This window comes from Lissotriton helveticus, chromosome 5_1 (assembly GCF_964261635.1).
Source record: "Lissotriton helveticus chromosome 5_1, aLisHel1.1, whole genome shotgun sequence".
In the NCBI taxonomy this organism is placed as follows: Eukaryota; Metazoa; Chordata; class Amphibia; order Caudata; family Salamandridae; genus Lissotriton; species Lissotriton helveticus.
The window spans coordinates 2,131,541,789-2,131,556,167 of NC_136065.1; the positions used below are offsets into that span (position 1 = coordinate 2,131,541,789).

The window sequence follows — 14,379 nt, forward strand, 5'->3', positions numbered from 1 at the left end:
AAGAGACCCCACCATTCTTCCTAGTCATCATGATGGCCAACTGAAGAGACCCGACCATCCTTCCTAGTCTTCATGATGGCCAACTGAAGATACCCCACCATCCTTCCTAGTCATCATGATGGCCAACTGAAGAGACCCGACCATCCTTCCTAGTCATCATGATGGCCAACTGAAGAGACCTGACCATCCTTCCTAGTCATCATGATGTCCAACTGAAGAGACCTGACCATCCTTCCTAGTCTTCATGATGGCCAACTGAAGAGACCCCACCATCCTTCCTAGTCATCATGATGGCCAACTGAAGAGACCCGACCATCCTTCCTAGTCATCATGATGGCCAACTGAAGAGACCCCACCATTCTTCCTAGTCATCATGATGGCCAACTGAAGAGACCCGACCATCCTTCCTAGTCTTCATGATGGCCAACTGAAGATACCCCACCATCCTTCCTAGTCATCATGATGGCCAACTGAAGAGACCCGACCATCCTTCCTAGTCATCATGATGGCCAACTGAAGAGACCCCACCATTCTTCCTAGTCATCATGATGGCCAACTGAAGAGACCTGACCGTCCTTCCTAGTCATCATGATGTCCAACTGAAGAGACCCGACCATCCTTCCTAGTCATCATGATGGCCAACTGAAGAGACCCCACCATTCTTCCTAGTCAAAATGATGGCCAAATGAAGAGACCCGACCATCCTTCCTAGTCATCATGATGGCCAACTGAAGAGACCTGACCATCCTTCCTAGTCTTCATGATGGCCAACTGAAGAGACCCCACCATCCTTCCTAGTCATCATGATGGCCAACTGAAGAGACCCGACCATCCTTCCTAGTCATCATGATGGCCAACTGAAGAGACCCCACCATTCTTCCTAGTCATCATGATGGCCAACTGAAGAGACCCGACCATCCTTCCTAGTCTTCATGATGGCCAACTGAAGATACCCCACCATCCTTCCTAGTCATCATGATGGCCAACTGAAGAGACCCGACCATCCTTCCTAGTCATCATGATGGCCAACTGAAGAGACCTGACCATCCTTCCTAGTCATCATGATGTCCAACTGAAGAGACCTGACCATCCTTCCTAGTCTTCATGATGGCCAACTGAAGAGACCCCACCATCCTTCCTAGTCATCATGATGGCCAACTGAAGAGACCCGACCATCCTTCCTAGTCATCATGATGGCCAACTGAAGAGACCCCACCATTCTTCCTAGTCATCATGATGGCCAACTGAAGAGACCCGACCATCCTTCCTAGTCTTCATGATGGCCAACTGAAGATACCCCACCATCCTTCCTAGTCATCATGATGGCCAACTGAAGAGACCCGACCATCCTTCCTAGTCATCATGATGGCCAACTGAAGAGACCCCACCATTCTTCCTAGTCATCATGATGGCCAACTGAAGAGACCTGACCGTCCTTCCTAGTCATCATGATGTCCAACTGAAGAGACCCGACCATCCTTCCTAGTCATCATGATGGCCAACTGAAGAGACCCCACCATTCTTCCTAGTCAAAATGATGGCCAAATGAAGAGACCCGACCATCCTTCCTAGTCATCATGATGGCCAGCTGAAGAGACCCGACCATCCTTCCTAGTCATCATGATGTCCAACTGAAGAGACCCGACCATCCTTCCTAGTCTTCATGATGGCCAACTGAAGAGACCCCACCATCCTTCCTAGTCATCATGATGGCCAACTGAAGAGACCCGACCATCCTTCCTAGTCATCATGATGGCCAACTGAAGAGACCCCACCATTCTTCCTAGTCATCATGATGGCCAACTGAAGAGACCTGACCGTCCTTCCTAGTCATCATGATGGCCAACTGAAGAGACTCAACCATCCTTCCTAGTCATCATGATGGCCAACTGAAGAGACTCAACCATCCTTCCTAGTCTTCATGATGGCCAACTGAAGAGACCCCACCATCCTTCCTAGTCATCATGATGGCCAACTGAAGAGACCCGACCATCCTTCCTAGTCATCATGATGGCCAACTGAAGAGACCCCACTATTCTTCCTAGTCATCATGATGGCCAACTGAAGAGACCTGACCGTCCTTCCTAGTCATCATGATGTCCGCCTGAAGAGACCTGACCATCCTTCCTAGTCTTCATGATAGCCAACTGAAGAGACCCCACCATCCTTCCTAGTCATCATGATGGCCAACTGAAGGGACCCGACCATCCTTCCTAGTCATCATGATGGCCAACTGAAGAGACCCCACCATTCTTCCTAGTCATCATGATGGCCAACTGAAGAGACCTGACCGTCCTTCCTAGTCATCATGATGTCCGCCTGAAGAGACCCGACCATCCTTCCTAGTCTTCATGATGGCCAACTGAAGAGACCTGACCATCCTTCCTAGTCATCATGATGGCCAACTGAAGAGACCGGACCATCCTTTCTAGTCATCATGATGTCTAACTGAAGAGACTCAACCATCCTTCCTATCATCATGATGGCCAACTGAAGAGACTCAACCATCCTTCCTAGTCATCATGTTGGCCAACTGAAGAGACTCAACCATCCTTCCTAGTCATCATGATGGCCAACTGAAGAGACCTGACCATCCTTCCTAGTCATCATGATGGCCAACTGAAGAGACCCAACCATCCTTCCTATCATCATGATGGCCAACTGAAGAGACCCGACCATCCTTTCTAGTCATCATGATGGCCAACTGAAGAGACTCAACTATCCTTCCTAGTCATCATGATGGCCAACTGAAGAGACCCGACCATCCTTTCTAGTCATCATGATGGCCAACTGAAGAAACCCAACCATCCTTCCTAGTCATCATGATGGCCAACTGAAGAGACTCAACCATCATTCCTAGTCATCATGATGGCCAAATGAAGAGACTCAACTATCCTTCCAAGTCATCATGATGGCCAACTGAAGAGACTCAACTATCCTTCCCGATCATTAATGCTGTCCAAGTTAAAGGACTCACCCAACTTTTCAGAACTTGATGATGTCCAAATGACATCAATGTGCTACTTATTGGCAGCACCAAGATTTGGCCACGTACCCACAGGTAGGAGTAATCATGTATCTTAATCCAGATATAGTACAAAAAATATATATAACATCCCCTCAATATATATATTATATATTGAGGGGATGTTCTTAATTTTAAAACGATGTTAAGGTCAAATAAAGAGAGAGGATGGAAAATTATGAAATATCATTTACAAAAGTAATTATAGTGAAAGGTTTTTAGGAAAACAAATTTACCACCTAGATTTAATGGTGCTACATCTGTAAGTACTAACGGAGGCTGCTGTCCTCGATGACAGTATATGAAGGTACAATATCAATAAACATCTCGTTTGCACCCACCTACAACAGCACCAAATCTCTTTAGGATAGAAACTTTGAAATGCAAAACAATAGATTTTTTTTACGTACTGAACACTTTCACGTGGTAGACTTTGACCGCCTCTCCGACCTCGTTGGTGACCACGCAGCTGTAACTCCCGGCATCCTCTTCCTGTGCATTAAGGATCTGCAGGGCACGGCCTTCTGCTCAGGGAAGAAACAGAGAGCTAGTCAGTGTGAACAGGCAGCTTCAATTCAGTCAATATTGTCTCAAAAAATGATATAATTTGTCATGAAACCTTAGCCTTTTATGTCAAAACCTGACTTCAGAGACTCCCACAAATTCTGTACCAGGGATGCAACACACCAATTCTGTTGGACAAATTCCAGCCAAACTTTTTTTAAGGAGCAGAAATAAATAGTGGTAAACACTCACTTTAATGTGCGGCAGAAAACACTCATCTCAGTACCCCCATGATCATTCACAACCCACCCAGCCCCCCGAGGTATCTATCAAGGGGAGTCATCCCAGAAGCAATTATAGGCACAAGTGTGGAAGTACAGAAGGTCATTGGACGCTGAGACTTTGAAGACCAATTCATTGAAGAAATTCTGGGACACTGTGCAGATACTATAGTTGGTTGACCCATAGCAACAGAATACAGAATGACCTGGAAGTTAATGGACTGACCCAGGGGCTCTGAATGTTTCTGTAGCGTATACATGGAAATCTTGTCATCATAAAATAAGTGTTGTCTGACACGTGATGTTTACAGCTCTAGTCTCAGACTCTGCCACTACAACACGCATACTTTGAAGGAGACTCACCGGGGAGCAACTGGGTGTTCCTTGAGGGCTGGAAGGGAACCCCATCTTTGAGCCATGTGACAGTGGGGACAGGGAACCCCAGCGCCTCGCAGATCAGCAGGATCGGGTTATTGACAATCACGATGACATCTTCAGTGGCACCGTCATCAGCAGCTCCAGGAATAAGGGGACTCACTGCAGGAAGAGACAGACCATCAGGACCAGAAGATGGTTAGGAGTGTGCATGGATGCAGACATTACCCTGGACATTGCACCGAGCAACCTTCTAATCCTTAGTGGTTGAACACAAGGAAATGTATTTATTTATTTAAAGAGTTTTATATAGCGCTGGCTAGACCCGGAGGTATCAGAGCGCTTTACATGAGAATCAACAATGTAACAGAAAAAGTTCAACAATTACACAATAAATCCCCCCAAAAATAGGCAATACAATTAGGAGAGGAGAGAAAGGAGAGAAAAAAGTAGTGGAGGGGGCAGGGGAGGTGAGAAAGGGAGGATAAGGGAAGAGACAATACGGAGAGACGAAAAGAAGTCTGTCTAAAGACCGACTGGGTAGGTGATGACCAACGAGGGAATCCACGGGCCATCTCACCTATAGCTAAACCAGGTAGTTCCATCGGGCATCAGACAAAAAAGTTCAGTCTCAATACATTGAGAGAGGGGAGAAGGAGAGACATAAATAGAGGGAGGATGCGGGAGGAGACGACAGGAGGGACGAAAAGAAGTGCAACAATGTGGTTTAACAGTATAACAGAAAAAGATCAACAATTACACATTACATCACACAATCAGCAATACATTAGGAGAGGAGAGAAAGAAGAGAGAAAAGAAGTGGGGGGTAGGTGAGGTGAGAAAGTGAGGATAAGGGAAGAGACAGCTGTAGAGACGAGAGGAAGTCTGTCTAAAGACCGACTGGGTAGGTGACGAGGGAATCCACGGTCCATCACCCCTATAGCTAAACCAGGTAGCTCCGCGGGCATCAGACAAAGTAGTTCGGTCTCAAGTGTCGAGGGAAGAGGTTCGCAGAAAAACAGGATGGGAGGGAGATACGGCAGAAAGACGAAGGAAAGTCTGCCCAAAGACCGGTTGGGTAGGTGACGGTCGAGGGGGAAGTCCCAAAACCCATCTCCTCTATAGCTATCAGGTCGCTCCACCGGGCTTTGGCCAAATAGCTAGGTCTCAATGGGAAACATTTAAATAACATGGAGGGCAAAATAAATGGAGCATAGAGGGGAGGGGGCAGGGAAGGTGAGAAAGGGAGGATAGGGGAAGAGACAACAAGGAGAGACAAAATGAAATCTGTCTAAAGGCCGACTGGGTAGGTGACGACCAAGGAGGGAATCCACGGCCCATCTCCCCTATAGCTAAACCAGGTAGCTCCATCGGGCATCTTACAAAATAGTTCAGTCTCAATACATTGAGAGAGGAGAGAAGTAGAGATATAAATAGAGGGAGGAAGCGGGAAGAGATGACAGTAGAGACGAAAGGAACTCTTGCTAAAGACCAACTGGGTAGGTGACGTCCAAGGAGGGAATCCCCGACCTGTCTCCCCTATAGCTAAACCAGGTAGCTCCATCGGGCATCAGGCAAAATAGCTAGCTCTCAAATGACGCGGGAAATTCACAGGTAAATTGGGTGGGGATTAGGGCAAGGACAGGTGAGGGCAAAGGAAGCAGGAAAGAGGAGAGGAGTAGAGCAGGGAGGGGTAGGGGGTAGGTAGTTCGGTAAACGTTCCCATGGATCTGCTGCATTCAAAAAGCAGGTCAGTTTCTTCACAGGCGCCATCTTGAGGTTAAAACGCCGGGTGAGAATTACGCCAGAAGTCTTGCTATGACTGGTAGGAACGGCGGCTACAGCGTCAGACGCTCCTGACCATTCGATGTCCGGGGACAAGAAAAATCCAAATAATGTCCGGGGACAAGTAACATTTTTGCTGATAATTCTGTTTAGTGCTAATTTAGAGTTGCGGGGAATATGGAGTTTTTCTTGTTAACGAGCTTGTTCCCAAAGTTTCCAGGTGTCTGTTTCTGAATTCGAAGGGTTGCTAATGATTAATGTGCCATTTGAAGATGTCTGCCCGTTTTGCAGGGTTTTTTTGCATTGGTATTTGGAGCAGTCTTCTTTTTGTTTCTAGTGTTTCTCAGTTCTGATCTCAGGGGGGTGCCATCTTATGTGGGTTGAGTGGTGTGTGTGCGCTGAACCTCGTTAGTCAGGTTCAGCTGCTTGCTTTCCTCTGTCTTCTCCGTGCGCCTTTGTTCTCCCCCTCACTACACTCTCACTGACCTTCAGGCCTAGCTCGCGTGTGCACGCGTGTGCTTTCAATCACAGAGTGTTACAATATCGTGCACCCGGTTCTCCTTGTCTGTGTTCTCTTTGTATCAATTGCCTTCCCTCTTTTCCACCCAAGATGGCGGCTGCTGTTTTGGGAGCCTTCTGGTTTCGGTTTCGCCCTTGTTCTGAGCGCCCCCTCCTCTCGCTCTTGTGCTGTATTTCCTCCTTACTTTCCCGCCCGCTTCCGTATCTTCTTCCTTTGCTCTTTTTCTGTGTCGTACCTATGCGTGACCCTGTGCCTTGGGGTTCGCTTGCTCGGCAGCCACGTTTTACTATTTTGAGCCCTTGCTTAGTTGTGCGGTATGGTCGCTTTTGTTTCCGATTTGGGCGTCGGTCAGACGGGGCTTGTTTCCTCGTAGTGCTCCCCTCTTCCGCCTCCACAGCACACTGTTTTGCTCGACTGCACTGCTTTTCTTCCCCTAGCTAAGATGGCGGTTGTCTTTCTGTTGTGCGGTGGTTTCTGGTTTCGGTTTCGATTTTCACCGAACCTTAATCCTTTGTTCTAGCGCCCCTCCGCCTTCCGTTCTCGCTGTGTATGCAGCGTTCCCCCTTCTGCAGTTTTTTCCTTTGCCCGCCGACAGATGCGCGCCGCTATGGGCTCTGGGCTCTCTCCTACCCCCCGCCCTTGTCCGTCACCGTACACCGGCACTCGCCTAATCGTCCTTCCGCTATGTGTGCCCTTGGGTTAGTTCAAGGTCTGGGGCTATTGTGGTTCTGCGCGGTCTGCTTTCTGCTGCGCTCCCCTCTCACTGTGTGCAGTTCTGGTCGGCCGTGGTCCTTCTTGCTAGCGGTTTTGGTTTTGTGCCGCCATTTTCTTTCTTCCTCGCTGCCACCGGGCTACAGATGAGAATCGATCAGCTCTCCTTTGTTTGCGCAGTAATCCTCATGAGACTGCTATCGCTGCCTGGGACTGACCATTCTGACTCGTCAGAGACGGCCGCTCCTCATCACGCTGCTTCCCCGGCCCCACTGCGGTATCGTTCTGCTGTGCTCTCTTTGCCCAATTTGTTTGCTCATTTGTTCACTCAGCTGCTTGCTGCTTTGCTGCTTTGTGCTGCGCCCGATTTGTCCACTCATTTAATTATATAGCGCTCCTTACTTCAGCAGAGCAGAATAGCGCTAGTCCATATCGGACTAATTTACATATTAGCACAGCGCGCTGCAACGCTGAGCTTCACCTGAAGTGCCTCGCTATTACGATTGTGTCTCCCTGTGCCCTCATAGTAACTTTTAGCGTTGGATTGCAATTGTGTGCCCCGACTGCCATCTTGTTTACTACCTTGTTGTTGTTAGTCTCCCCCCTCCCCGGATATCCACCCCGCCTCCCAGCTGCTCCGCCCTCCCACAGTGCATCAGGCTCGGTCTGTCCACACGACCTCTGTGACCATTCTGACTCGTCAGAGACGGCCGCTCCTCATCACGCTGCCTCCCCGGCCCCACTGCGGTATCGTTCTGCTGTGCTCTCTTTGCCCAATTTGTTTGCTCATTTGTTCACTCAGCTGCTTGCTGCTTTGCTGCTTTGTGCTGCGCCCGATTTGTCCACTCATTTAATTATATAGCGCTCCTTACTTCAGCAGAGCAGAATAGCGCTAGTCCATATCGGACTAATTTACATATTAGCACAGCGCGCTGCAACGCTGAGCTTCACCTGAAGTGCCTCGCTATTACGATTGTGTCTCCCTGTGCCCTCATAGTAACTTTTAGCGTTGGATTGCAATTGTGTGCCCGACTGCCATCTTGTTTACTACCTTGTTGTTGTTAGTCTCCCCCCTCCCCGGATATCCACCCCGCCTCCCAGCTGCTCCGCCCTCGCCCCTCCCCCCAACTCCTTTATATGACTGATGTCCTTCCGCGCAGCGTTCACGAGCAGCGCTCGCGCCCTATGCGCGCCGAAGGTGCGCCAAAGGTAAGCCCGTCTACGCCCGTCAGCGCCTGGACCGCGCCCAGTGCCAGACCCCCTGGTCCACGCAATGCCCAGCCCTCCCGCATTACATACGACGCCGCCACCCTCCTAGCCCTTAACCCCGGCCGACTCTCCACCTGCGCCCAAGCCGCTCCTGGACACACCCATGGACCCTTCACATGCTACTCCTGCAAGTTCAACGGCACCAAGAAAAACTCCTCATCCACTAACACCAACCAGATATCTGACACCAACCACCTACAATGCATCCTGCTCAACACCCGCTCGGTCCACAGGCACGCCATCGACCTCTGGAATCTACTAGACACCATCTCACCGGACGTCGCCTTCCTAACAGAAACATGGATGCATGCCTCTTCGGCCCCAGACATCACCATTGCTATCCCAGAAGGATACAAGATCATCCGCAAGGACAGCATCAAGCAAACAGGAGGAGGCATCGCTATCGTCCATAAGAACTCCATCCGCATCTCAACCAGCTCAGACGTCAACCTCGCCAGCGCCGAACACCTCCACTTCCAGATCCACACCGACCCCAAGACCACACTCAGAGGCACCCTCCTCTACCGACCTCCAGGACCACGTGCACAATTCAGTGACGACATCACTGACTTTATCACCCCACACGCCCTCCCCTCCGAGGATTACATTCTATTGGGAGACCTCAATTTTCACCTGGAAAAGAGCAATGACAGCAGCGCCACCACCCTTCTGGACAATCTCGCCAACCTTGGACTCAAACAACTTGTCTCTACGCCCACCCACATCGCAGGTCACACACTCGACCCTATCTTCACCTCCAGCAAACATGTCTCCTTCAGTCACACCACAACTCTCCATTGGACGGACCACAGCTGCGTACACTTTATCTACAATAAGACCACAACTCACAACCATCCTCAACCTACTCTGCGAAGAAACTGGAACAAAATCACCATCGACCAGATCTCCTCATCACTTCTTCAAAACCCCCCCGCCCACTCCTCAAACCCCGACCAAGCAGCCTTTAACCTCACCCAATGGCTATCCAACAGCGCCGACATCCTAGCACCGCTGAAAAAACGCCAAAGCAAACTAGGCAGCAAAAACGCCTCCTGGTTCAACGATGACCTCAAGAAATCGAAGAAACTCTGTCGCTCCCTCGAGAAGGCCTGGAAAAAAGACCCAAACACCAGCACCAGGGACGCCTTCAAAAACGCCACCCGCATACACCACCAACTGATCCGGTCTGCCAAGAAAGCCGCACTCAAAGACCGTCTAGATAACAACGCCCACAACAGCAAGGAATTATTCAACATCGTCAAAGAATTTACCAACCCATCAGCCAACTCCAACGACATCACCCCCTCCCAAGCCCTCTGCAACTCCCTAGCTTCCTTCTTCCACAACAAAATCGCAGACATCCACAACAGCTTCAACAACCGACCCGAAGAACAACCCACCCAACCTTCCGCAGGACCTTCACCCCCCTTGAACATCCTTAACGACTGGAACCCAATCTCCACTGAGGACACCATCCGCCTGATGAACTCCATCCACTCAGGATCCCCAACTGACCCATGCCCTCACCACATCTTCAACAAAGCAGACTCCATCATAGCACCACACCTCCGAGACGTCATCAACTGCTCCTTCAACTCCGCCACCTTCCCGGAAAGCTGGAAACACGCAGAACTCAGCGCCCTCCTGAAAAAACCCACAGCTGACCCCACCGAACTCAAAAACTACCGCCCCATCTCGCTTCTTCCATTCCCGGCCAAAGTCATTGAGAAAACTGTCAACAACCAGCTCGCCGCCTTCCTCGAAGCCAACAAATCCCTCGATTCCTCACAGTCCGGCTTCCGAGCCAAACACAGCACTGAAACCGCCCTCATCGCAGCCACAGACGACATTCGAACTCTACTGGACAATGGAGACACAGTCGCCCTCATCCTCCTCGACCTCTCCGCTGCCTTCGACACAGTCTGTCATAACACCCTTCTACAGCGCCTCAGAGACGTAGGAATCCAAGGAAAAGCACTGGAATGGATCACCTCGTTCCTCACCGGAAGAACACAGAGAGTCCGCCTCCCACCATTCAAGTCAGAGGCCTCTGCAGTCATCTGCGGCGTGCCACAAGGATCGTCACTCAGCCCCACCCTCTTCAACGTATACATGAGCCCCCTTGCGGCCATCGCTCGCCAACACAATCTCAACATCATCTCCTACGCGGATGACACTCAACTGATCCTATCACTCACCAAAGACCCTACCACCGCCAAAACCAACTTACACGAAGGAATGAAAGAAGTAGCCGAGTGGATGAAACACAGCCGTCTGAAACTGAACTCAGACAAAACAGAAGTCCTCATCTTAGGCACCTCCCCCTCCGCCTGGGATGACTCTTGGTGGCCAGAAGCCCTTGGAAAAGCACCCATCCCGACGGACCAGGCACGGAACCTGGGCGTCATCCTGGACTCCTCACTCTCGATGACCAGACAAGTCAACGCCGTTTCATCATCTTGCTTCAACATTCTTCGCATGCTCAAAAAAACATTTCGCTGGATCCCCACCGAAACTAGAAAAACGGTCACCCACGCACTGGTCACGAGCCGCCTGGACTACGGAAACACACTCTACGCCGGTACCACCGCAAAACTCCAGAAAAAACTACAACGCATCCAGAATGCCTCAGCCAGGCTCATACTAGACATCCCACGTAAAGAACACATCTCTGGTCACCTGAAAAATCTCCACTGGCTCCCCGTAAATAAGAGGATTACTTTCCGCCTCCTAACCCACGCACACAAAGCACTTTACGAACTTGGACCCGAATGCCTCAACACACGATTGTCCTTCTACACCCCCTCCCGTCAGCTGCGATCCTCCAACCTAGCCCTTGCCACTGTACCTCGCATCAACAAAACCACCATGGGAGGTAGATCCTTCTCCTACTTGGCAGCTAAAACCTGGAACTCACTTCCCACTCACCTTCGCCTTACTCAGAACCACCTAGCATTCAGAAAACAACTTAAAACTTGGATATTTGAGAAGTAATTTCCCCACCCTTCCTCTAGCGCCTTGAGACCCTATGGGTATGTAGCGCGCTATATAAATCTCTTGACTTGACTTGACTTGACTGAGCTTCCGATGTCCGTAATCGGTCATCTTTCCCCGATTCTCCTGGTGTGAGCTCGTGGGATCGGTGTTTTCCCTCCCGGTTCGACAGAACGGCCAGCTCCCTGAGTAAAGCAATTAGAAATTGAGCAGTGGTTCTATATGTGCGGCATCTATTGTGAGCCTCTGGCCTTGTTCCTCCTGCTTTGTAGCTGTCCAACCATTGCCTAGTCCTCCCAAACTTCAAGGCTGGGTGAGAAATCCTGCAAAAAGAACAATTGGTGGACAGAATGCAGAACAATGTTATACATTCACCTCAGTATGGAAAATCTGACACAGGCAGGACTGTAGTTAAATCATTAGACCTCCCTGATCCGCCGGGAGATCGGGGTGTTGCAACAGAGTCAGTCACATATCAGACTGTCTGAACCGTGTTTGACTCAGCCAGGCCCTCTTGAGCTGCCAGCCTGTTAGGAACTCTCCAAGTGGTGATTTAAGGTAGTCATATGGACATAATCCATTTATTGATATGTATATATATATATATATATACCTACTGTGTCCTAGAACCTTTGCATGTAAATTATATCCTAACATATTGATTGAAACTGCTGAAATTCACAATTCCTTGCCTCGAGCACTCTTGCTGAATCTGTTCTGTTGGAAGTAACTATAACCCCTCTCTCTCTCCAATCCATATTACATTTGTAGTGCAATAGCCATTTAACTGGACCCTACCTTAAATTATGCTGGCCGGACCACTGATGCAGCTTTGGGTCAACATACAATTCTGGGGGGTAAAAAGGCTGTAAAAATGTGGAAGGCTCAGATGAAACTGTGGTGATGGGTTCAATGCACCTATGTCACACCACAGTGGGTCGCGCTTATGATCTGATTCAACTAGTAACTCACTCACAGCCTGCAAAGACGGTCCCGTTATAGACAAAGACGGGTCCAAGACAGATGCAAGCTCGACAGCGCCTGCTGGCTCCGAATGTGGACAGGCAGCCATGTATCTAGGCCCTGACTTGCACTAACTCAGACAAGGCTTTTAAGCTCCATCTTCTGTGAGTTTGGACAAGTCCAACACAGCACTGCAAGGCACTCAAAAACAGAGCCAGAGGGGTGTGCATTCCACCTAAAGATCACTACTCTGGCTTCATTGTGACAAAAGCACACATGTGCAGCACTGAGCTGCAGCTGCTGCAATAAGTCTGAAGCACTGGCAAAACTTCACTCACAACACCTACACGTCCTGCATAGACAATACTAGGATCATGCATTCTGCCAATGAGACATACAAGCTCCAGATTCCACCAAACTGGACAAGGAAAATGTGCATGAAAGCTCTGGTGGGGACCAATCCAGACAAAGATAGTGTGTGAAAGCTCTGACGTGGACCAAATGGGACAAGTAATGTGTGAGTGAAAGCTTGAGGCGGACCAAACTGGACAAGGAAACTGCAAGAAAGCACTGGGGTGGACCAAACTGGACAAGGAAACTGTGCGTGAAAGCTCTGGGGTGGACAAAACTGGACAAGGAAACTGTGCATGAAAGCTCTGGCATGAACCAAACTGGACAAGGAAACTGCATGAAAGCACTGGGGTGGACCAAACTGGACAAGGAAACTGTGCATGAAAGCTCTGGCATGAACCAAACTGGACAAGGAAACTGTGCGTGAAAGCTCTGGCGAGGACCAAACTGGACAAGGAAACTGTGCATGAAAGCTCTGGCATGAACCAAACTGGACAAGGAAACTGTGCATGAAAGCTCTGGCATGAACCAAACTGGACAAGGAAACTGTGCTTGAAAGCTCTGGCATGAACCAAACTGGACAAGGAAACTGTGCATGAAAGCTCTGGCATGAACCAAACTGGACAAGGAAACTGTGCGTGAAAGCTCTGGCGTGGACCAAACTGGACAAGGAAACTGTGCATGAAAGCTCTGGCATGAACCAAACTGGACAAGGAAACTGTGCATGAAAGCTCTGGCATGAACCAAACTGGACAAGGAAACTGTGCATGAAAGCTCTGGCATGAACCATGCTGGACAAGGAAACTGTGCGTGAAAGCTCTGGCGTGGACCAAACTGGACAAGGAAACTGTGCTTGAAAGCTCTGGCGTGGACCAAACTGGACAAGGAAACTGTGCATGAAAGCTCTGGCGTGGACCAAACTGGACAAGGAAACTGTGCTTGAAAGCTCTGGCGTGAACCAAACTGGGCAAGGAATGTGTGAGTGAAAGCTCTGGTGTGGACCAAACAGGACAAGGAAACTGTGCATGAAAGCTCCTGCATGAACCAAACTGGACAAGGAAACTGTGCTTGAAAGCTCTGGCATGAACCAAACTGGACAAGGAAACTATGCTTGAAAGCTCTGGCGTGGACCAAACTGGACAAGGAAACTGTGCGTGAAAGCTCTGGCATGAACCAAACTGGACAAGGAAACTGTGCATGAAAGCTCTGGCATGAACCAAACTGGACAAGGAAACTGTGCATGAAAGCTCTGGCATGAACCATGCTGGACAAGGAAACTGTGCGTGAAAGCTCTGGCGTGGACCAAACTGGACAAGGAAACTGTGCTTGAAAGCTCTGGCGTGGACCAAACTGGACAAGGAAACTGTGCATGAAAGCTCTGGCGTGGACCAAACTGGACAAGGAAACTGTGCTTGAAAGCTCTGGCGTGAACCAAACTGGGCAAGGAATGTGTGAGTGAAAGCTCTGGTGTGGACCAAACAGGACAAGGAAACTGTGCATGAAAGCTCTGGCATGAACCAAACTGGACAAGGAAACTGTGCTTGAAAGCTCTGGCATGAACCAAACTGGACAAGGAAACTATGCTTGAAAGCTCTGGCGTG

The 14,379-nt window shown here is 49.6% G+C and overlaps 1 protein-coding gene across 1 annotated transcript in view; it reads right to left on the reverse strand.

Moving 5' to 3' along the window:
* HMCN2 (hemicentin 2) overlaps positions 1-14,379 on the reverse strand; it is a 761,275-nt gene that overhangs the window by 157,868 nt on the left and 589,028 nt on the right. The window contains exons 50-51 of the mRNA XM_078646218.1: positions 4,174-4,347; positions 3,436-3,549 (exon numbers count right to left, since the gene is read on the reverse strand). Of these exons, the coding sequence (XP_078502344.1) occupies positions 3,436-3,549; positions 4,174-4,347 (288 nt within the window). The remainder of the gene's footprint in view (positions 1-3,435; positions 3,550-4,173; positions 4,348-14,379) is intronic.